General features: G+C 38.8%; 1 protein-coding gene across 5 annotated transcripts in view; it reads right to left on the reverse strand.

Moving 5' to 3' along the window:
- The window catches only part of LOC113542328 (probable E3 ubiquitin-protein ligase HECTD4), a 161291-nt gene that overhangs the window by 106609 nt on the left and 32148 nt on the right, over positions 1-22534 (reverse strand). For 2 of the 5 annotated variants that reach the window (XM_026939763.3, XM_026939766.3), the window contains exons 6-17: positions 22174-22312; positions 21766-21936; positions 20107-20299; positions 18538-18699; positions 18233-18346; positions 17790-17930; positions 14580-14812; positions 13370-13512; positions 11490-11560; positions 2902-3007; positions 2674-2794; positions 577-705 (exon numbers count right to left, since the gene is read on the reverse strand). In XM_026939763.3, coding sequence (XP_026795564.1) covers positions 577-705; positions 2674-2794; positions 2902-3007; positions 11490-11560; positions 13370-13512; positions 14580-14812; positions 17790-17930; positions 18233-18346; positions 18538-18699; positions 20107-20299; positions 21766-21936; positions 22174-22312 — 1723 coding nt within the window. The remainder of the gene's footprint in view (positions 1-576; positions 706-2673; positions 2795-2901; positions 3008-11489; positions 11561-13369; positions 13513-14579; positions 14813-17789; positions 17931-18232; positions 18347-18537; positions 18700-20106; positions 20300-21765; positions 21937-22173; positions 22313-22534) is intronic. The other 3 variants (XM_026939767.3, XM_026939764.3, XM_026939765.3) reach the window with 3 other exon arrangements.

Below are 22534 nucleotides of genomic sequence, written 5' to 3' on the forward strand. Positions count from 1 at the left end.
ACCTCTAACACCATGATAGTGCTGCAAAAGACTAGTATTTTTAATTAGAGATGCTTTGTATTGTTTATATTTTTAAATAAATAAGCTGATTTTGCATAAGCCCCTACATGGATTGAGATCTTGATGTAGTGCAGGGTATTTGTGAACTTCAGGGCTATACCACCCATGGCAAACAGATCTGAGGGGAGAGGTCACACAAAGAGAGAGCCTAAGAACCCGATGATAAACACACACACACATACACACACACACACACACACACACACACACACACACACAAACAAACAAACAAACAAATAAAAAGTGTACCCTGCCCAGATAAGGGTTACCAGGACAAACACCCATGCAGTGGAGTGCCTGGGGTGGTTTCTGCAGGTGATTATTCAATTAGAAAGATAAATTGTTTCTCCTATTGCCTGAGTGACAAATTTGTGTGTAATGCTTTTTAAACAATTTGAAGTTGCCAATGATTCTGATTGGCACTGTATGTCTATCATGTACACAATAATCTACATGCAATTCCACAGGCATGCACAGATATACAAACAGTAAGGGGCATTTAAAGGAGATGTTTACCTGTACCTTCATTGTTTCCCCTTGAAGGGAGCTGTCACTGTCATCGCTGTCATCAGGGCGGATCAGGACAGTATTGCTTAGCAAATGGTTCTGAACAGCCATAATGTAGTGCAAGCTTGGTGAGGCCACCTGAGGTGCAAAAGATAATTATGTTTTTAAGCACATCCTAAGTTGTGTTTTGACATAAAAGCATGTACTTACAGATTATAGGAAAAATGTAAGTGCAAGTGAGGCAAAGTAAGCAGAAACTGCACACAAGCTGTAGGGTGATGATTGCAACAAGCGTGGATGCTCAGATATAAAAAAAAAAAAAAGCCAGCAACACATAGAAGAAGCAGACATTGTAAGGGACTGTCCTAAATAACCCACCATCAAAGACGCAGCACGTGAGCATTCTCAACAGTATCCCACACAGCAAGCTACCACCGCCACAAAACTACACACCGTACACATCCTAAAAGCATTTCCTGTGGTTAAGACATTGGACTTCTGATAGGAAGGATCTGGATCTGAATCTGGATAAGGGTGTCTGCCAAATGCCAAAGTCCTGCTGTAAAATCCAAACAGGAGCCCTTTGTTGCCAGATTTCCATTTAAAACATCAACAACATCAGCACACATTGTCCACCATACTTCACAGTGGGAATTAGGTTCTTTTCTGTATAAGCATCCTTCTTATGCCAAACTCACTTTGAGTGTTTGTCTGTTTTTGTCTCATCTGTCCAAAGGTGTTGGTTCCAGTCAAAGTTATAGTAGCCTCTAGAGAACTGCAGATGCTAACATTTGTTTACATTTAGATAAAATAAAAGGATTCCTGGCATGCCTTCCAAATAGTTTGTTAGCGTAGAGGTGGTTTCTATTAGTGCTTTTCCACCGGACAGTGCACCTAACCCTGTTATTTCCACCACCAAGCCAGTTGTGCCATACTTGAGTACCCAGGCTGAATTTGGTTACCCTTTTAGGCCAAGTGAGCTGAGCTGGGACATTCAAGTGCAGACCATCAACTGATCAGTCACATCAGTCTTTATTCATGTCTCTGAATGGAGTCACTTCTCTAGCAGCCCAAACATCTTCGGTAGTAGGCTAGTGTAGTACTCTAAAAGTTTTTCAATCTTTTCAAAGATTGTTTTCGTTTCTTTTCTCTGGCAAATTTAAGAAACCAGCTATATAAATTTATGTGACTTAAAGGTTAGATTTTAACAGCGTTGGATTTAGCTAATGAACAATAGTTATTTTTATCCATCATTACCAAGGGTGCCAATAATTCTGGAGCTAACTGTACGACCATACAGAAGATGTAGGGCAACACAAGGATTTGAGATTTAAAAAATGGATTTTGGATACATGCATGGACATTTCCTTATATTTAAGTGAATGCTATACTTTGCAGACATCCTGCTGCACTTCTGTGCCTTTGTACATGTTAATCAGAGCATTCAGCACATGCAGCTCAGTTATCACATTATTTAGCAAGCTGCACAAGGAAAAATTTTTTCCAGGAACTTTCATTAAATTGACTGGCTGTCCAAGTAGCTGACGCTATAAATACAAACAGTGCTAAATTACACATTCAGTGGAGTTAAGGTCACACTCAGATGAGGCAATTTCATTTCTGTATGTTAAAAGTCGATGAAATGTTGGTGCAATAAAACTAAAAAAATCAAAGCTATCAGAAAACTTGGACTGCTTTAATCAGAAAAGCAGGAACTTAATAATTATTCCAAATCACACAGTAAGTTATTGTGGCCTGTAAACTCAATCATTGTAGCCACAAGGGCAGAGGCGCGCACGCTCTCTCTCTCTCTCTCTCACACACACACACACACACACACACACACACACACACACACACACACTGCTCCAGGCAAAAGGAGGGAAGTGAATGTCATTCAATAAAACAGAGTTTACAATTTCAGTTAATTATTTCAAGCATATAATAGTTTTGTATTTTTGATGTAATATAGGATTAAAGCTTAAAAATCTAAACCGTATAAAATAAATAGGAAAAATTAATCCGCAAAATAAAACAGAGTGCATACAGCCCTAAAGGTGCCATAAAAATAAATTTAAAACTTTTGAGTAGCCAAGACTGACATACAGGCACAGTGGATAGAAGCTTCTGGAACTCTTCTTTGTCAAGTGTTTGGCATTTAGTGATGAGAAGGCAAGATTCGCGCACTACAGTCTTCAGAATGCAATGCAGCAGTTCATCATTCAGCCTACAGGAAAGCAAGCAAGATTAGCTAGTCATGGTCTAAGTACACCATTTTCATGGCATGAAAGTAATAGAAAGAAGTTATTTTCAGAGAAAACATGCAGCATTTACCTGTAGTGGTCATCATCCTCACTTCCAAAGCGGTTCTTCTGTAGCTGGTCGGCAAGGTTGTTAAGAATAATATCACGCAACTGGGACAAACCACTATTTCTCTCACCTATAAGAGATAAAAATTTAATTAAAACAAATACAGTTAATTCTATAACTAATAATAACCTCTCAAACCTGGAGCATGTGAAGATTTTTTTTTTTTTTTTGATAAATTGAACTGCTGTAAGTAATAGGAATTCAGAGTCAATCTAGGATGGATTTGGCTGAAGTTTGGATTACCAAGGGAGTATCGAAATACTGCTGTAGCTACAAACTAATACTTGACAGCGTAGATACAAACTAAACTAGTGAACATTATTTTATGTAAACTTAACATCAAGACCTCCTGAAATGACGTGCTTCCTCTTCCTTCAACAAGCAGTTGGCAAGAGGACCCTGCCACCTGATACGGAATGCAACAAAATACACAGACAAAGCCTCAAAGCGAGGGGCAAGAACAAAGAAAATCAAGAAAATCCATGTTACATGGTGGGAAATATATTTTTGGAAAGTTAGACTATTAGGTAAAGAAATACTGAAAACAAAACCAAAGAAAAATTAAAGCAGAGCCATAACTTTAGGCAAAGGGATTCAAGAGTGGTTTGTAGTTTCACTTATGATATGTATGTTTTGACCACAGACAGTAGTGGTCAAACTGTCTGTAGGAGGAAAGGTCTGAATGAACAAATGGGCAGCAGGATAGCGTTGCTGCGGCATTGGTTAGACTGGTTAGAAAATTGGTGAAGATTGGACAAAATTTGGAGGAGTAGCAACAAACATGGCAGTTAGATATTCGGCAGGAAGTACACCTGAATTTCAGATGTTGGTGTGCGTTCACCTCCAGGGAATTATAGGAAAAATTAACTTTGAATTTAACACAAACTCTTCAAATGATATAAGGAAAAAAATTAAGGTTGTTACAGTTCTTGACCACAAGGTGGCACTGTCACAAAACGTCTTGGGTACATTCAGGGCCTGGTCCTGAAGATACTTTCCAAGTTTCGTGATGATACATAGATGCACTGCTAAGATATACCCTCACATACAGTTTTTGCATTTGCCAGCGCGTTACAGGAGAACAGGTTTGAATATCAAAATTCCTTCGACAACTTTTGTTCAGACAGGTCTCAAAATGATGTCAGCCAAATTTGGTGAAGATTGGACAAATGCAAAAATGGCAGTTAGACGTAAGACGTATTGTAATTTTTGACCAGTGGGTGGCGCTATCACAAAATTTGTTGCATAGCCTCAGGTCATGGTTTGAAGATCCCTACCAAGTTTGTGTAGGTGCGCAAAGTTGTTGCTGGGATAAAGCCTCACTTCCTGTTTGGCGGCTTCGTCATTAGATTCATTGGGCCATTATGGGCAAACCCTGGACTATTAAAAATTCTTTTGATAAGAAAGCTTACTCTGTGGCTTAAGGTGAGGCTTACTCTGAAGATGTGTGTCAAATTTGGTGATGGTTGGGAAAAAAAAATTGCAGGAGGAGTAGCAAAAAACTGCTTTTGACAAAATCCAAGACGGTGGAAAATCTAATTGAGGAGAAATTGACATCATAGGGTGCATTGAACTTGGCTCGACCCAGGGAATGCAGGGATGCCTGGCTTTTAAATTTTGGACACATGGTTCAAAAGATATGACCATAAATGTATTTCCAAATTAGGCCCAAATTTAAACTAAAGGCAGTGCAGGAGCATTGGCAACACTTGGCCCAAAGTTGATCAGAATGTTCCTTAGACCCTCAGTGTGCCAAATTTCACAATTTTTTACCAGATAGTTCTATGGGCTGCCGTAGACACCCTAGCCCTCTAATAATAAGAAAACATAGAATAACAATAGGGTGCCTATGCACCTTTGGTTCTTGGCCCCCTAATAATAAAACATAGAATAAACATTGGGTGCCTATGCACCTTTGGCGCTTGGCCCCCTAATAAAGGCAAAAAACAACAACAACAACAAAAAAAGACGTATATCACACATAAGAGCATAGTTCCCATGAGGAACGGTAGTAGCCTAAATGTACAGGTTACAGCACACAATTGACCAAAGTATACAAGTTACCTGTACATTTAAAATGTATCCTAAAAAAGGTCAAATGCACTATTTGTCATTTAGGTCCTGATAACTAAAAACACAGAATTGAAGGAGGGTGTACTTTCTTTTTCCCATGACTGTATATGTAACCAATAATATTAACAAACAACAGACACGTACACATACACACACGTGTACGCAGGCGCCTCTGCAGGCTAACAAATACGTCAGACTTAGCTTTGGGGGCTGACAGCGCTATTACACATCCTCACACAGTTTTATAGTCACTGTGATGTTCCAGGGCACAACACATTTTATGTGTAGCATGGCTATGCACCGCCATAAGGATATCTTCTATAGCAAACATCACAGAGCTAGCTTATGCACCCAAGGGATTCATAGGCTATCTCACTAATGATACATGCTCTACATTAGGCCACAGTTCCTGTGTTTTTGATGCATGCACTGGTGCTCCTTCACTCAGAATTGTCACAGCTAAACACACACTGTTCATTCCTAGTACTCTCTGGAATCAAGACAGTTCATAACAGCACAGTGTATGTTGCAGCAAAATGTATCGACCGAATGGTCAGAATCTTGTTGTCAGAATTATATTGCGGCCTCTCTCAAACAGACTCAAAATCCTGGAATCCACAATAACAGAATGCCAAATATCATCTATCATTTTTGATAGGACTAACAACATTAATATCATTCCTACTTTACACTGTTGCTAATTTGGGTGTATCTGATCATTTGACTAGCGATATCTTGATATGGTGGTTTGTACTATGCTGTGCTTCTGGTGCCTTGGTACTTCTTAATTCCTTTTCATTCACAGAACAATAAACAAAACTGTTATAACTGGCCCTGGAGGGTTCTTAAGGTTTTACCCAGTGTCCCTGCTTCTCAGCTACAGTGAATATAAAAAGGCTACACACCCCTGGTAAAATTGCAGATTTTTGTAATGTAAAAAAAAAAATGAAACCAAGCAACAAAACAAATAGAAATGTTTTAGAAAAAAAGAAAACAAATAACTTACAATAACCTGGTTGTATAAGTGTGCACACCCTTTTATAATGGGGCATGTGACTGGGCTCAGAATTAACCAATCACGTTTAAATTCATGTTCAAAAGTAATTATCATACACCTGTCATCAATGAGGTGATTCTGATTAACCCCAAATAAAGATCAGCTGTTTCTGTATGATTTTCCTGACATTTTCTTGGTTTGACTTCTGAAGCCACGGTCCACAAAGAGCTTACAACGCTTGGACAGGATCTCATTTTTGAAAGGTATCGATCAGGAGAGGGGCACAAAAGAATTGCCAAAACATTAGATATACCATGAAACACTATGAAGGTCATCATTAACAAGTAGAGAAAACTGACTAAAGGACAAGACAAAAACTTATTTGGAAGGCTGCCAAGAGACATACTGCAATGTTAAATAAGCTGTACAAAATATATGGCAAGTACTGCTCACAATATCTGGCAGTCCCTGCATGTGACAATCTTTTGACAACAAAATGTATTCTTCACATGTCTATGCTATGGGTTAAAGTTGCTAGAGAGAAGCACTTTCTCACAAAAAACCTCCAAGTGCTTTCTGAGCACAATTCTAAAAGATATGTTTGGCACAAAAACAAGACAGCTTATTGCCCAAAAAGCATGGTGAGGGCAGCATCATGCTATGGGGGTACTTCTCTTCAGGTGAGACTAGGGCTCTAGTCACGATAGAGTGGTATTTGGAGCTATGCATGATTCCCTCTATTTTGGCACAAAACCTGCAGACCTCTGTTTTAAGATTAAGAAAGATTGCACAATCACAACCCAAAGCACAAGTCAACAAAGATTCATAAAAAGATGATCAATGTTTTGGAATGGCCCACTCAGAACCCAATTCTGAATCCTATCTAATACCTGTTGAGAGGACTGTGCACAGATTTGATAGATCTTACCCAAAATAGCGAGTGAAGTGACGTGACGTGTAGCCATACTCGGAATTTGTGCTCTGCATTTAACCCATCCAAGTGCACACACACAGTATTGAACACACACACCGTGAACACACACCCGGAGCAGTGGGCAGGCTCTTTTTTTTTTTTTTTTTGCTGCGTCACCCGTGGAGCAGTTGTAGTGGTGTAGGGGAGCAGTTGTAGTGAGTGCTGTATTACTAGCAAAAGGTAATTTAACAAAGTATTAGTTAAAGGGTGTGCACACTTATGCAACCAAATTATTCTATGTTTTTTTCTTTTTATGCCTCCGCCACTGAGCGGTGAGAGGAGGCACTATGTTATTGGGTTGTGCATGTTCTCGTTAGCATGATATCTCAAGAATGAGTGGCTGAATGTTTGTATGATTTATATGAAATTATCATTGTAACCAGGAGACAAACTGATTAAATTGTGGAATTGTTCCAAACAAGGTCAAGGTCACAGAAAAGTCAATTGTCTGAAATAGTTTTTCTTCAATAGCTTCCGTCTCGTTTGAAGTATTGAAGTTTGAAGTAAGTAATTTCTGGCATACGAACTAGTAACAAGAAGAAACCTCTTCTGTTCTGCTGTTTAAGTTTATTATTAGCAGTGCTTGCGTAGCACTTATTATTATTATTGGTGGTGCTTGCTATGCAATGCAAGCATCCCTATTATAAATGCCCATACTTATTTTTATTATTATTATTATTATTATTATTATTATTATTAGTGGTACTTGCTATGCAATGCAGAATCAGGAAATCTGGGAATTTGGGAATTCGTCAGACATGCATGTCGCGTGGAATTTCCCATCGGGGTTTCGCAATACACAGAAATGTAAAACGAGTCTAGAAAATCAAACAGAGACACTGTTTAGATGTAATATCTTCACAGGAAATCTTTGGCACTTAACTAATCCTGCACCTTTTGACTCACAGACACGGGTCATACCTCAAATTGCTCAGAATTCTTGGGAGATATGTCCGACTTTTCGACTTTTTTACTTTTCCCGCCATTCCCATGTAGGTCGTGAACTTCCCAATCCAATTTCCCCCATACACACTCACTGAGAAATCAGTAGCAACAGTCTAATCACCAAACTACTGCTGCCATGTCATACATTAAAATGATCAGCTCAGTGAGAATTGCATTATGGGGGATGATGATACCCTCGACTTAATGTGTTATGGGTATTCTAGTGACATCACATGCACAATAACCCCCAAAATTACTGAGGATTTTACTGAGGAGTTTTTAATAATCAATGAGGAGATTTGCGTGATGGGTAGTCTAGTGATGTCACATGATGTCACGTGCAGGGTGACCCCCAAAATAAGCAGAATCACAAATCTACCGCAACACAGGCATGTGACATATCAAAACGCTTTGCTGACTAAGGGGAATTGCATTATGGGTATTCTAGTGACGTCAGGTGCATGTCATATTAACCCCCAAAATAAGTGGAATCACAAAACTACCTCAACATAGACATGTGACATATCAAAATGCTCGGCTCAATGAGGAGAACTGAGTTATGGGTGTTACCGTCACCCCCAAGATAAGTGGAATCAAAAACTACCGCGACATAGACATGTGACACATCAAAACGCTCAGCTCATTGAGGATAAGTGCATTATGGGTATTCTAATGACATCCACTGCATGCATTCTGACTGTTCTGAAAGCATATTACATCAAAAACCCAAGTAAAATACAATCATTACAGCTACCGATATATGTCGAATTCGTAATGCTTCAACAAACACGTATGTACACATGTAGCTCCCCCTACTGACCAACATGTGCAGCTGCCTGTTGGTGTCGAATTTTGCACAGGAAAGCCCACTCATTTTTTTCAGAAAATGTAAATTCTAGTTATTATTCAGTACAAAATTTGGCACATAACTCTACCCACACTGTTTGTGCTACAGACATGAATGAGGGCTCAAATCAACCAGCTTACTGAGAAGAGTTGTGCAATGACTTTTATAAGCGTTCAGACTTACAATATTCGAACAGCAGACAAAATAATAATAATAATTGGGCAAAAAATCTCCCATATACTTACATGGACGAAATGTTCAGAGCCTGGCACCGAACGTTCAAGATTTCAAACTCCAACTGTCAAAACTCACACACACCTGGCCTGAAGCCCCTCTTCTCTCCCTCTCACTCTGTCAGTGTACCTGTAACAGAGACTCTCACTTCATCTATCTCTCTATCAATGCCACACACTTTCTCTATCCATCCTCTATCAGTCTACCAGCAGCACACACACTCTCTCCATATTTCTTTCTATCAATCTACCTGTATCACTCTCTTGTAAAATTAGCTGTGTTTGCTAGTAAGCAAGCTAACGTTACGCTAACTGCTGTGCGTAAATAATAAAATTAGCCATGTCTGCTAGCAAACAAGCTAACCTCACGCTAACCGCTGTGTGTGAATAATAAAATATATAGGTGTTCTAGTGATATCAACGGCACGTTAACCCCCAAAATAAGAGGATTCACAAAACTACTGCAACATAGACATGTGATACCTCAAAATGCTCAGCTCTATGAGGAGAATTGCGTTGGGTATTCTAATGACATCACTTGTGTCACGTGCACATCAAACTGAGTGCAATCATAAAACTACTGGTACACAGACATATATCAAAACGCTTTGCTGACTGTGGAGAATTTTGTTATGGGTATTTTTGTGATGGCACCTGCATGTCCCCCAAAATCACGTGCACATTAACCCCCAAAATTAGTGGAATCACGAAACTACCCCAACACGGACATGTGATACATCTAAACGCTCAGTTCAATGAGAAATGCATTATGGGTATTCTAATGACACCATGTGCAGGTCACCCATTAAACTGAGTGTAATCACAAAACTAGTGGTACATAGACATATGACATTAAAACGCTTGGCCCGCTGAGGAGAATTGCATTATGGGCATTCTAGTGAAGTCACACGTGTGTCACATGCACTTGGTCCACTAAACCTGGCTACCGGCTTATTAGTTATCCTTTAACAAACACGTACACACATGTAGTTCCCCCTATTGACCAGCATGTGCAGTGAAAAATTAGGTGTCGACTTATGCTTATTCAGGAAATGTAATTCTATTTATTATTATTCTTCTGAACAAAAATTTGGTGCGTAATTTGTCCCACACCGTTTGTGCTACGGACATGAATCAGGGCTCAAATCGACCGGCTTACTGAGGAGAGGTGTGCCATGATTTTATAAGTGATCAGACTTACAATGTTCAAACAGCGGACAAAAAATCTGGCACAAAAATCCCATAGACTTACACCAACGTAGAGCCTTAAGATCCTGAAACTGAGTGTAATCACAAAAATACTGGTACATAGATATATGACATATCAAAATGCTTGGCCCACTGAGGAGAATTGCGTATGGGCAGTTCTCCTCCAATTACGTCGCATGCGCATCACCTGCACTTGGCGTCACATCCCACAAATGCATACACAAATGCAGCTCCCCCTACTGACTGGCATGTGCAGCTGCATGTCAGTGTCGAATTTTGCACGGACAAGCACCACTCATATTTTCTTCAGAAAATGTAAATTCTAGTTTTTATTATTCTTCTGAGACCCAAAATTTCTAAATGCTACTCCTCCTAGAGCTTTCAAGCTACATACATCAAAAATTTTTGATTGATCAGAATTATGATTTTCCCGTTACGGAAGCTCAGAGTGGCCAAAATTCCCATTGGCTTCCATTGAAAATTTCTGACTGTTGTAACTCCTTCAGTTTTCAAGCTTCCACCAAACTTCCACCAAACTCAGCACAGTCGTTCAAGCTGTTCAGCCTGATCATGTTATATTTTTTGTAACTGATCGGACTTACGGTTTTCCCTAAGCGGACAATCAAATATCCCAAAAACTCCTATAGACTTACACTGATGGAATGTTCAAAGCCTGGCTCACACACACCCTGCGTGCGCAAGACCCGAAGCCCCTCTTCTCTCCCTCTCACTCTGCTGATGTACCTGTAACCGAGACTCTCACTTCATCTATCTCTCTAACAATGCCACACACTCTCTCCATCCATCTCTCTATCAATCTACCAGTAGCACGCACACGCACACACACACACTCTCCATATTTCTATCAATCTACCTGTATAACATTCTCACTCCTTCTGTCTTCCTATTAATAAGACTCTCTATCTCTTTCTACCAGTAACTGTCTGTCTGTCTTTCTGTCTGTCTGTAACCCTTTCTTTTCATCTTTCTAATTCCAACTATCTTCAAGCTTATGAAACAGTTTCAAACATTCAGACTGGTTTTGTCAAGTTATCATAAAAGTTTGATGATGAACTTTACCCATCTAGTTGTTTCTAGTCAATCTGAGATCATTTATCTTGGTTTCATTTTTTTTTTATACACAAAAACCTAACAGGGATTTTAAAATGGGTGTGTAGACTTTTTTATATTCACTGTACCTCCAAAATTCAGTTCCTTCAGAGTCACATTCTAGTAGTATGATAAGGTTGTATGTACTAAAAACTGCAAGATTACCTTCAGTGAGGACAAGTTTTAACAAGTCATTCAGCTCCATCTCTCCCTGATACAAGATATTCAAGCCAAAGCTGTAAAACAGTAAAGAAACAGTAGTTAAAACAGAAATTCAAAAATGTTTTCTCCCTTTATTACAATCACACTAACCTTTTCATCAGCTGCTAAAGCATTACCAATACAAATAATGTAATCCCTGAATGGAAACAGAATATTTGTAAATGCCAAGCCATCATTGTGATCCGGTACTATCAGTCACTAGCGTGCTCTCTATATATTTTAACTCTGTGGGTTGTGTACCTTGGGACCTCTGGTGCAGACTGGGACCTCAGCTGCATTAGATGCATAGTTGATAAAATGCTGATTCCCACCACAATGTGAATTGCTCAACCGTCAGATTATGAATCATGTTACGACGCATCATTACACCTCTAGTGCCAAGACATTCAAAATTATTTTTTTTAACTTCCCCCAATTGCCTTACAACAGACATGACCACCATCATCATAAATCCACAATTAATTACCACCTTTATCACTAAAAGATTTTCAATTTCATTTTTCACTATTATTAGAACTGTCTGAAAATAAAGAACAATATTTTCTGAGAACATGTTTCTTCATATAATGTCTTTGTATGTACACTCACCATCTGCTTTAATAAGAACACCTGTACACCTGCTTATTTATGCAGTCATCCAATCAGCCAATCAGCAGCATAATGCATAAAACCATGCAAATACAAGTCAAGAACTTCCGTTAATGTTCACATCAAACATCAGAATGGGGGGGGGAGAGTGTGATCTCTGTGACTGTGACAGTGGCATGGTTGTTGGTGCCAGATGGGCTGGTTTGAGTATTTCAGAAATTGCTGATCTCCTGGTATTTTCAGACACAACAGTCTCTAGAGTTCACAATGAGTGAGCAACAGTTCTGTAGGTGGAAATGCCTTGTTGATATGAGAGGCCAGAGGAGAATGGCCAGATTAGTGGAGCTGCCAGGAAGTATATGGTAACTCATATAATCACTCTTTACAACCTTATTGAGCAGAAAAGCATCTCAGCATGCAGAGAACATTAAACCTTGAGGTGGATGGCTACAAAAACAGAAGACCACATTGAGTTCCTCTCCTGTCAGCCAAGAACAGGAACCTGAGGCTATCATAGGCACAGGCTCACCCAAACCCAAATTTTTTTTCTAATCACCTGTTGTTGTTTTCTTTCCAGTCTTCATGGTTGCAAAGAGTGCCTTTTTGAGTTACTATGGACTTCCTGTCAGCTCAGACCAGTCTGGTCATTGTCCTCTGATCTGTCTCATCAACAAGGTGTTTCAGCCTGCAGACCCTCTACTCACAGGATTTTTTTGGTTTGTTTGTTTTTCGCACCATTCTGTCTAAACTCTAGAGACTGTTGTGTGTGAAATTCCCAGTAGATCAGCAGCATCTGAAATATTCAAAGCAGCCCAATCTGGCACCAAGTCACACTTTTTCCCCATTCTGATGTTTGATGTGAACTTTACCTGAAGCTCTTGACCTGTATCTGCATGATTTTATGCATTGCGCTCCTGCCACATGAATGGCTGATTGGATAACTGAATAAATGCGCAGGTAAACAGGTGTTCCCATTATAGTGAAGGATGAGTGTATAAAGCAGTGGTACCCACCAGCACAAGTAATGATCTCTTACACTCTCCATGAAGTTGGTATCATTGCAACCTCACTTGTTTGCACTGTTTTTACAAAATAAAAACTTGAATAAAAGTGCCTGTCTAATGACTAGACAAAAAGCTAGACAAATGATTGTTTCTTTCCATATTAAATTTCAAATACTTGCATTAATATTTCCTACCACACTGCAATAAGGACTTCATTATGTTGTTTCTGACCTGATTGCCAGGCAAACTTCTCTTTGGATTTCTGCCCCTATCTGATCAATAGGGGCCATGAGTAGTTGCCACAGAAGCAATCCAGAACGTCTTATACTTTCCCGGTTCTGCTCTGACTGGGGGTTAAAGAACCGAAACACCACCTGAGAGAACAAAAGAACAAAAAAAATGGCTTAGCTAAAATAATTTAGCCAGCTTATTTAGTATGTTCCATCAAGGCCACAGTGCTTTCATTTGAGGGCTGATTTATACTTCCGTATTGAAGTATTCATACTGGCAGATAACGCATGCCTGTCCTCTAGGAGGACTTGTCACATGAACCACACCAGAATTTACTGAACTACACAGCAAAGAACAATGCTAGTTCCATGCTTCACTGCAGGAATAATGAATAGAAGAGAATACAGGCATAATGTTGTTTTGAAAAGTAGTGGGAAGAAGAAACCTTGTAAAATTATAAACCAAGTGAATTCTCACTGAAAGCAACTGAGTTGCTGTGGTTTACATCACTTACGATGTGTGTTTATTAGGATTCTGTTAGAAGAAGAAAAAAAAAAGTAAAGTGTGTGATCTTGTGGAATTAAACCGTCCAACATAATGAACTGTTTAAAGGTTTTTAACGGACTACACATTCAGAAAGCAGTTTCGGAGCACAAGCTCATCTACAGAAGACAGAAAGTTCTGTATGTGATTAGGAAAATTTTTATTTTTTAGCATTTATTGTTTAGCATTTATTGTTTAGCATTTATTGTCTACACGTCAGATGTACAGTATTTACTGTATACAGTAATTACTGAATTATACAATATTAACCTGAATTTGATTAAACCCGCAGAAGAAATGTCAAGTCTCATCAAATCATTTCCGTGTACACAACAGACACCCCTCTCCACCAACCAATCATCGTTCGCCCGAAACAAAGCACAACAGATACACCTGCTAACGCAAAGTTAGCTCATGGGAGGACTGTGTGCTAGCACTCTCGCAGCTCTGCGTGCCATGTGCACCCATGATCCCCATACCCATGATCTTTGTATCTGCACTGTGATACAAAGACACAAATACACGTTAATCCAGAAGTATAAATCAGCCTTTATACAGCATGCCAGCTACACATTTTAAATAAATCTACAATTCCTTTATTCAGTTTATTTGTACTTAAAAAAAACTAAGAGCTTTCATAAAAAATATAAAAAAAGATAAATAGCACCTGAAAGACCACAAGGATGCAGCGGATGATACAGATATCAGAATTCACCATGGCCTTTTCCATTATGTCACAGATGGCACTAAAGTGGCAGGCTTCCATTGGTTGTTGTTTGTTTAGGAAAGAGCTCAGAGGTGAGCTGCCGCTAGCAGCCAACAGGTTCTGCTGGTGGATGCACATGGCACCAACATGGTGTAGCAGCTGACTAATTACTTCATTCATCTCCACCATGTCTTCTGTGGATAAATACACATGCAAGTCTCCAAACAACTTTCTTTTTTTTCCCTAATTAACTTTTCACACAAACATTCAAAATAGTCTATACGTATAGCCTCTTACACAAAAATAATACTAAATCTAAAATTTCTAAAAAAAAATGCATTTGTACAAGAGATTTTAACAACAGGCACTGTCACAAGGCAGCTTTTACAGACTGTTTAAACTTAGATTTCTGCCCCTATCTGATCAGCAATCCTGAATGTCTAGACCTGTATCTGCATGATTTTGTGCATTATGCCGCTGCCAAATGATTGGCTGATTGGATAACTGCAAAAATGAGCAGATGTACAGTTGTTCCTATTAAAGTGTTTGTAACAATTACATGAAACAAGTAATAATCATATGAAATAAGTAATAAAATAATTATATGAAACTTAAATATATATTTATAAATCCTGAATATAAAGTTATAATTTTGAATATATAAATGTAAATCTTGAATATATAAACGGAATATAAACGGATCAGAATATATATTTATAATTCTGAATATATAACTGTAAATCGTAATACATATTTATAAATACAGAATATATAGTTATAACTCCGAATATATAAATGTAATTGTGAATATATAGTTATAACTCTGAATATATACATGTAAATTGGAATATATATTTATAAATCCCGAATATATAAATGCAAATCGGAACATATAGTTACAACTCTGAATATATAAATGTAAATCGTTATATATATTTATAAATCCTGAATATATAAACGCAACTCTGAATATATATTGTTTACATCTCAATATAAATATATCTTTATGATCAGGCATGTCAACAGACAGATGTTCTTACTGATAATTTTTAGGAAAACAGGAGGCCTATACATCCTGTATACATTCATTAATGCAAATATTGTACTATTATATAATTTTTTTAAGTGCACATCACTCATCTAAACCAAAGGGAGTATGTTCCTCTACAAAAGGCTGGCCGTAGTGCCAAAGGGTCCTCACAGTCCGTTAAGAGAGTTAATGCTATGTAGCTTTTCTGCAAAATTCACCATGATTGAGAGGGCTAGGGAAATTATCAACAATCTGTTGATCAGTAATGATTTTATTGAGACAAAAACAAAAACTGATTACACCATGCACGTTTATTGGTTTAGTCAAATATATAAAAATTAAGACCTTGTCTCTCAATATGCCTGATAAAATGTATGAATATATAATCAGGGTTACTATATATTCTATAACTATATATTCAGGATTTATAACTATATATTCAGGATATACATTTATATATTCAGTGTTATAACTATATATTTAGATTTGCATTCATATATTGAGTGTATATATTTTCCGATTTACATTTACATATTCAGAATTATAGCTTTATATTCAGAATTTGTAAATATATATTCAGATTTTATAAAATTATTTCCTGTTTGACCCTTTATATTATGTATGTGTGTACACACACACACATACAGATCAGCCATAAGATTAAAACCACCTGACTATTATGTAGGCCCCCCTTGTGCCACCAAAACAGCTCTGATCCATCGACGCGTGGACACCACAAGAACTCTGAAGGTGTGCTGTGGTGTCTGGCACCAAGATGTTAGCAGCAGATTCTTTAAATCTTGTAAGTTGCGAGGTGGGGCCTCCATAGATCAGACTTGTTTATCCAGCATACCCCACAGATGCTCGATCAAATTGAGATCTGGGGAATTTGGAGGCCAAGTCAACACCCTGTACCCTTTGTCACGTTCCTCAAACTATTCCTGAACAATTTTTGCAGTGTGTCAGGGTGCATTATCCTGCTGAAAAAGGCCACTACCATTAGGGAATACCGTTGTCATGAAGGCTTGTACCTGGTCTGCAACAATGTTCAGATAGGTGGTATGTGTCAAAGTGAATGCTAGGACACAAGGTTTCCCAGCAGAACATTGCCAAGAGCATCACATTGCTCACACCTCCATCACACCTCAACCAGTTTGCCTTCTTCTCAGAGTGCATCATGGTGTCATCTCTTCCCCCAGGCAAGAGACGCACATGCACCTGGCCATCCAAATGATTTAAAAGAAAACGTGATTCATCAGACCAGGCCACAATCTTCCATTGCACTATGGTCCAGTTCTGATGTTCATGTGCCCATTGTAAGTGCTTTCGGCAGTGGACGGGGTCAGCATGCGCACTCCGACTGGTCTGTGGCTATACAGCCCCTTACGCAGCAAGCTGCGATGCACTGTGTTCTGACACCTTTCTATCATAGCTGTAGCCACTGTAATGTGATAATCAATATTATTCACTTAACCTGTCAGTGGCTTTAATGTTATGGCTGATCTATATATCACATGGATATTGCAGATTTGTACCTTCTAAGAGTTTCCGATTGTCATGTGGATATCCCAGAACTCTTCACAATACTGAGCATCTTTTCTACACAAACCTGGTACCGTTTCCCTTTACTCTTCTACAACTATATACTGCAGTGATCCCACCATCACCCAGAAGAGGATGGGTCCCCTTTTGAGTCCCTCTTTTTGACTGTGCTATATACAAAAAACTGTGTTGAAATTGAACTGTATTTCTATAATCGTGATGCCAAGTCCCATATTACCATTATAGAGAAAGGATGCACTGACCTATAAGCAACACATACATGCACACACACTACCTGAATTTCTCATTTTCGGGTAACCCTAACCCTAGGGGTATTAATGACTATGAGGTGGTACTTTAAAAAATGCAGTGTAGCACACAAAATTTTAGAAAAACAAAACATTTCAGGCAGATGTTCTCGGCTACGTAAGCAAAGTGCATACAGCCTGAGGTCATAAGGAATGTAGATGATGGTGTGTAATGATATTGAAGGTTGACCGAAATGCTGCAAAAGGCTTTGAACTGTGATGTGTAATTTAGTTACATAGAACAGCTAATCCTACGCTGCAAAGCATTGCTCTCAATCTATTTTGTTTTACCTTTAGGCTCTCTGATGACATGGCTGAAGCCAAGCCGTTTGCACACATGATGAAAGGCTTGGTTGCCTGGGTTTGACCACTGATCCATGTAGTCACTAGAGCATGTCCAGATCAAGTTGTTAAGAGCATCATAGCAGGCCCCTGGTGCATTATGTGCAAAACCAGAAACAATTAAATGAATTATTGAGCTCACTGTAAGGTCAGAGTCTAACATTCTGGTATTCAAGACAATACACTTAGACTAACAAGAATGGAGATAACTCTATACATATGATTCATAAATTCTGTCCACAATCAAATAAAAACTCAATCTATTTGCTTGAAAGCTTGAAGACTAAGGCTTGGCACATTGAACAACACAGTAAAAAAAAAATCATATTGTAGTTATATGGCAAAACATTGACAAAGCAGTCACATGATAATTAAGTGCAACGTTTACATACCTAGCCCTGCCACTTGAGCACCACGACCTAGAGAACTGCCAGGTGCATCAATCAGGTCTGCACGACTGACGAACTGACCATCATTCAAGTTAAACACCAGATTAGAGGTCAGAACTTTAGAATTGAGAGAGAGAGAGAGAGAGAGAGAGAAATAAAGAAAACATGCAAGCAAAAAGGAAAGAAACATTAAAAATATTGCCACTTTGGATAGCATACAACATTCTACCACATTGCTAATAATTACAATATTTTAGCATTACTGGCTTGTGGTCTTAGAATTTGATCAGACATCTGAAGTCTCTTACTCTTAAGGGAAGAAAGGCCACTGGATCCACCAAAAAGTGAGCGAGTCGCAGAACTTCCAGCTACACCAGGAGGGGAAGCCAGCATTACCAGGTAGGTCCCACAGACATACATAGGTGTTTTCCTCAAAGTCTTAAGAGGAAGACCGCAGCTAGCATTTACTACTAGAAAGAAAGGGAACAATAGATTGGTGCAAAAATGCTCTTTTAACTAATTACTGCCACCACATCTTTAATCCTTACTGCTTATCAGCCCTTGTCAATTTGTACACTTACTTCCATAACTAGCTTCATTCACAGTTATCTATAGTCTGATTCTGTTTATGTGAAATACAATATACAAACTCTACTGCTTTTCAGTAGTGACATACAGAAATCATTCCCCACTGAAAAGCAAAACTTTCACTGCATTGCTCTCAGGTTGTGTTTTACACAGTGGTGGAATATACACATGCATAATGCTACATGTACAACAAAATAAAAAAAAATAAAAAAAATACCTATACCCAAACTCAGTAAGAGAAACCAACCACAGAATGTCAGCACAATCACTCAAATTATGGCATGATGCTGGCCTAAGACATGGCAGGAATTTCACTGATAAATGTTCACTGATCCTATAATAATTATTTGGTCACCTGACTATTGGGCATCCCATTCCAAAACCATGGGCATTAAAATTGAGTTGTTCCCTTTTGCTTCTATAATAGCCTCCATTCTTCTAGGAAGACTTTCCAATAGATTTTGGACCATGACTAGGGTGATTTGCCTATTCAGCCACAAGAGCACAAACAGTTGGAAACTGATGTCCAGCAAGCAGGCCTGTAATAGCATGAATGAGCAGGTGTACATGTGTTCCTATGAAAGTGGTCGGTGAGTGTATAACTAATATCACCTACTTCTTATATAGTTCAGTATAGAGAAGATTGCTTATTAGATAGAATAGCAACCACAGTTGTTGGGAGGAAGTTGAGAAGCCAAAATAAATAAATAAATAAATAAAACTTTTCAAAAAAAAACACAGTGTTTGGGGGAAAAAAAATAATCAGTCACCCTAGATATCACTTTAATACCAGACACAGTAACCATGCCACTTCTGCACTTACTGCAAAACAATTATATTATGTAGCTTTTTATATTAGCTATACATGGCACAGCTTCAAGTGTTCTCAGCTCAGAAAGTATTCAGACCCCTTCAGTTTTTGCACATATAATTGTTATAGATTTAATACCTGGCCACTGGTAGGTCTACAGAGAATTCCTTGGACTTCATGGCTTGGCTGTTGGTCCAAGATGCACAGTGAATTGTGGGACCTTATACACAGGTGTGTGCCTTTCTAAATCATGTCCAATCAAATGAATTTGCTATAGGTGAATTTCAGTTCTAGAGACATCCCAACATAATGAAAGCAACCATCATGTTCCTGAGCTCAATTTGGTGTGCCTTTAGCAAAGGGTCTGAATTCTTACCTAAATGAGATTTTAGTTTTTGATTTTTAATAAATTTGCAAAAGTTTTTTACAAAACTGCCTTCCATTGGACTTATGGACACATTATCGTGTGCGAATTTACCAGTTTGCTCCTCTTTGACAGGGTTTGTGATGGTGGAGCCAGTGAGGGCAGCAAGCGTGGCCGAGTGAGAGGTGCGGAAACGAGACATGCGGCTCATCAGCAGCTCATTCAAACATTTTGATGACTCCCCCTCTTTCCTTGACAAGATCACTCGCTCCCGGACAGCACTGGCCTTGCACACCCCGGACTCAGTCTTGGGGAAAGATAAACGGGAATTATTATTCATGCCATTCATGCCAATAAGCGTGTGGAACTAATATTGAATATTTTTTCACTATATAAGAATATTCTGATTTGCCCATTTCTAGCTCTGAACATCGCTGAACATAAATTAGATTCTCTTACAGACACACACAGATGGGTGATAAATGAAAGGAAAACAACAAAGTACTTGAGTACTTGTTTCCTGTGGATGGTGGCCTTGCCATCTTGGAAGAGACCACTCACATCAGGATAGACATGTTTCATCACAGGATAAAGATAGTCAGTCAGAAGAACTTTTGTAACTTCCTTGGCGAGGCAATAACTTTATGGCGAAAAAACTTGAGCTGCATTTTTGGTACTGGGGGCTGATCACATGGATGTGGCTACTGTGAGTCGCAGTCATAGCGCCACCAACTGTCAGCAGGAAGTGTGTGACTTACAACAGACACTGCAATAATCCTCTTATATTTACCCGAATCCCCTCAAACTTGGTCAGAATAATGACTGGATATAGCTGATACAAAAGTGTGAAAGGATTTTTGAAATCATAAATAGTGTTGCCATGGTAATGCATCAACCATTAGTACTCTTTTCGGGTGTTTCTGAGGTTCTTAGCAAGCGTAAAATTTCACAAATGTCGGCACACACGTCAGAGTTGTCGACCGACACGCGTAGGCAAAAGCTAAGACATGGGAGTGGAGGGGGGCTCTGTAGTGCCCCCTTTCGACTAAAGTGGTAGGGTCAGTTTTACCTACAGTCACCCAACTCTGCACATATATTGTCCCCATCAAGCCGGACAACTTTCAAAATGACAGTCATTAGCTCCGCCCAACAAGAAGTAGGTCATTTTGGATTTAATGCGGATGTTTTTGAAAAGCAATCTTTTTTTTGAAAAGACATCTTCTATATAGCTATAATTACACTTAATCTTTGTATAGCTGTTGCCTTGTAATTCAAATCAAATCATAAACTAGGAGAAAGGCACTTAAACAGAGCTATTTTGCACCCCTGGGCTTAACCTAACACATCAACGCAAAACAAGATACTCTAACAGCTCTCGCTTCACTATGCATTGTTTTCATACACCCACCGGGTGGAGATGGCACCATAGTGCTTGGGCCCGTCATCACTTCTTGCTGCTATATTTTACTTTGTCACCCGTCTGTGTGTGTACAGTATATGTAATCTAAAGCCGACCCCATATAACCATACTCAAATGTAAGAGAATTTCACAATTCATAATATAATTTGTGGTCACCTAACATTAATTTTTAATACATTTTTTATGTTTAAAAACAGTACAAAGTGATTCTAAACTGCCTTTTTATTTTGCGTGACCAAAGAGAAAATGTCTACACACCAAGTTTTTAGAAATCTTAGCCATAATGCTAAATAATTTAATGCATAACTGAATATAATCTACTCAGCATAGCTTCCCCTATGACATGCTCCTACCGCTAACTGGAAGACATCCATGAAGACAGAGTGGCCTTTCTGGGTCTTTTCGTTGAGACTGACAGGTGACCACACCCAGTAGATGTAGGTACCATCCGAGCAAACATGCAGCGTGGTCAAACTGCTGCCCACCGCAAAGTGGTGAGGAGGCATTGGCACAATCTGGCATACCTTAATATAGACATGGACTTAAATAGAGAACTAGAGAGAATTGGACCATGGTGAGGGCATAATTAACTTCATCTTAAACAAAATCTCAATAAAATATACTTTACATAATTTAACTAAAAGCAGAGCAGCACAGAAGTAAACATGCAGGCACACAGAGATTTGTCCTTATTAGATTTTTAATGTCCTGGCAAAAATGTTTAAAAGGTAGAGTGTGTGTGCATGTATATTATTGCTTACTTGCAAAGTGTAGGGGTCTATGACCTGGCACAGCTGATGGGATTTAGTGTCAAAGGAGGCAGGACGATGAAGGAGATAACTACTGCTGTGTACTACCCAACCAGCCTCTAGCTCCTCATTTCTACAGTAAACAAAACCTCTGAAAGAGAGTGAGCACATAAAAACAACAAGTAAGACACAGAGAGATGGTCTAAATAACAGTAAACACCAATGTATTATAGGACATTCTATACTGTGTGGGGTTGACTAAGAAGCAAGTTAATAGTGAGGGTGCCTGATGGAAGAAAAGAAGACAAAGAGGTTCCAAACACTGTTCGGAGAATATAAAAACAGTTGCAATTTCTGAAGCCCTCATCTGATT

Source organism: Pangasianodon hypophthalmus, chromosome 24 (genome assembly GCF_027358585.1).
Source record: "Pangasianodon hypophthalmus isolate fPanHyp1 chromosome 24, fPanHyp1.pri, whole genome shotgun sequence".
NCBI classification, from domain to species: domain Eukaryota; kingdom Metazoa; phylum Chordata; class Actinopteri; order Siluriformes; family Pangasiidae; genus Pangasianodon; species Pangasianodon hypophthalmus.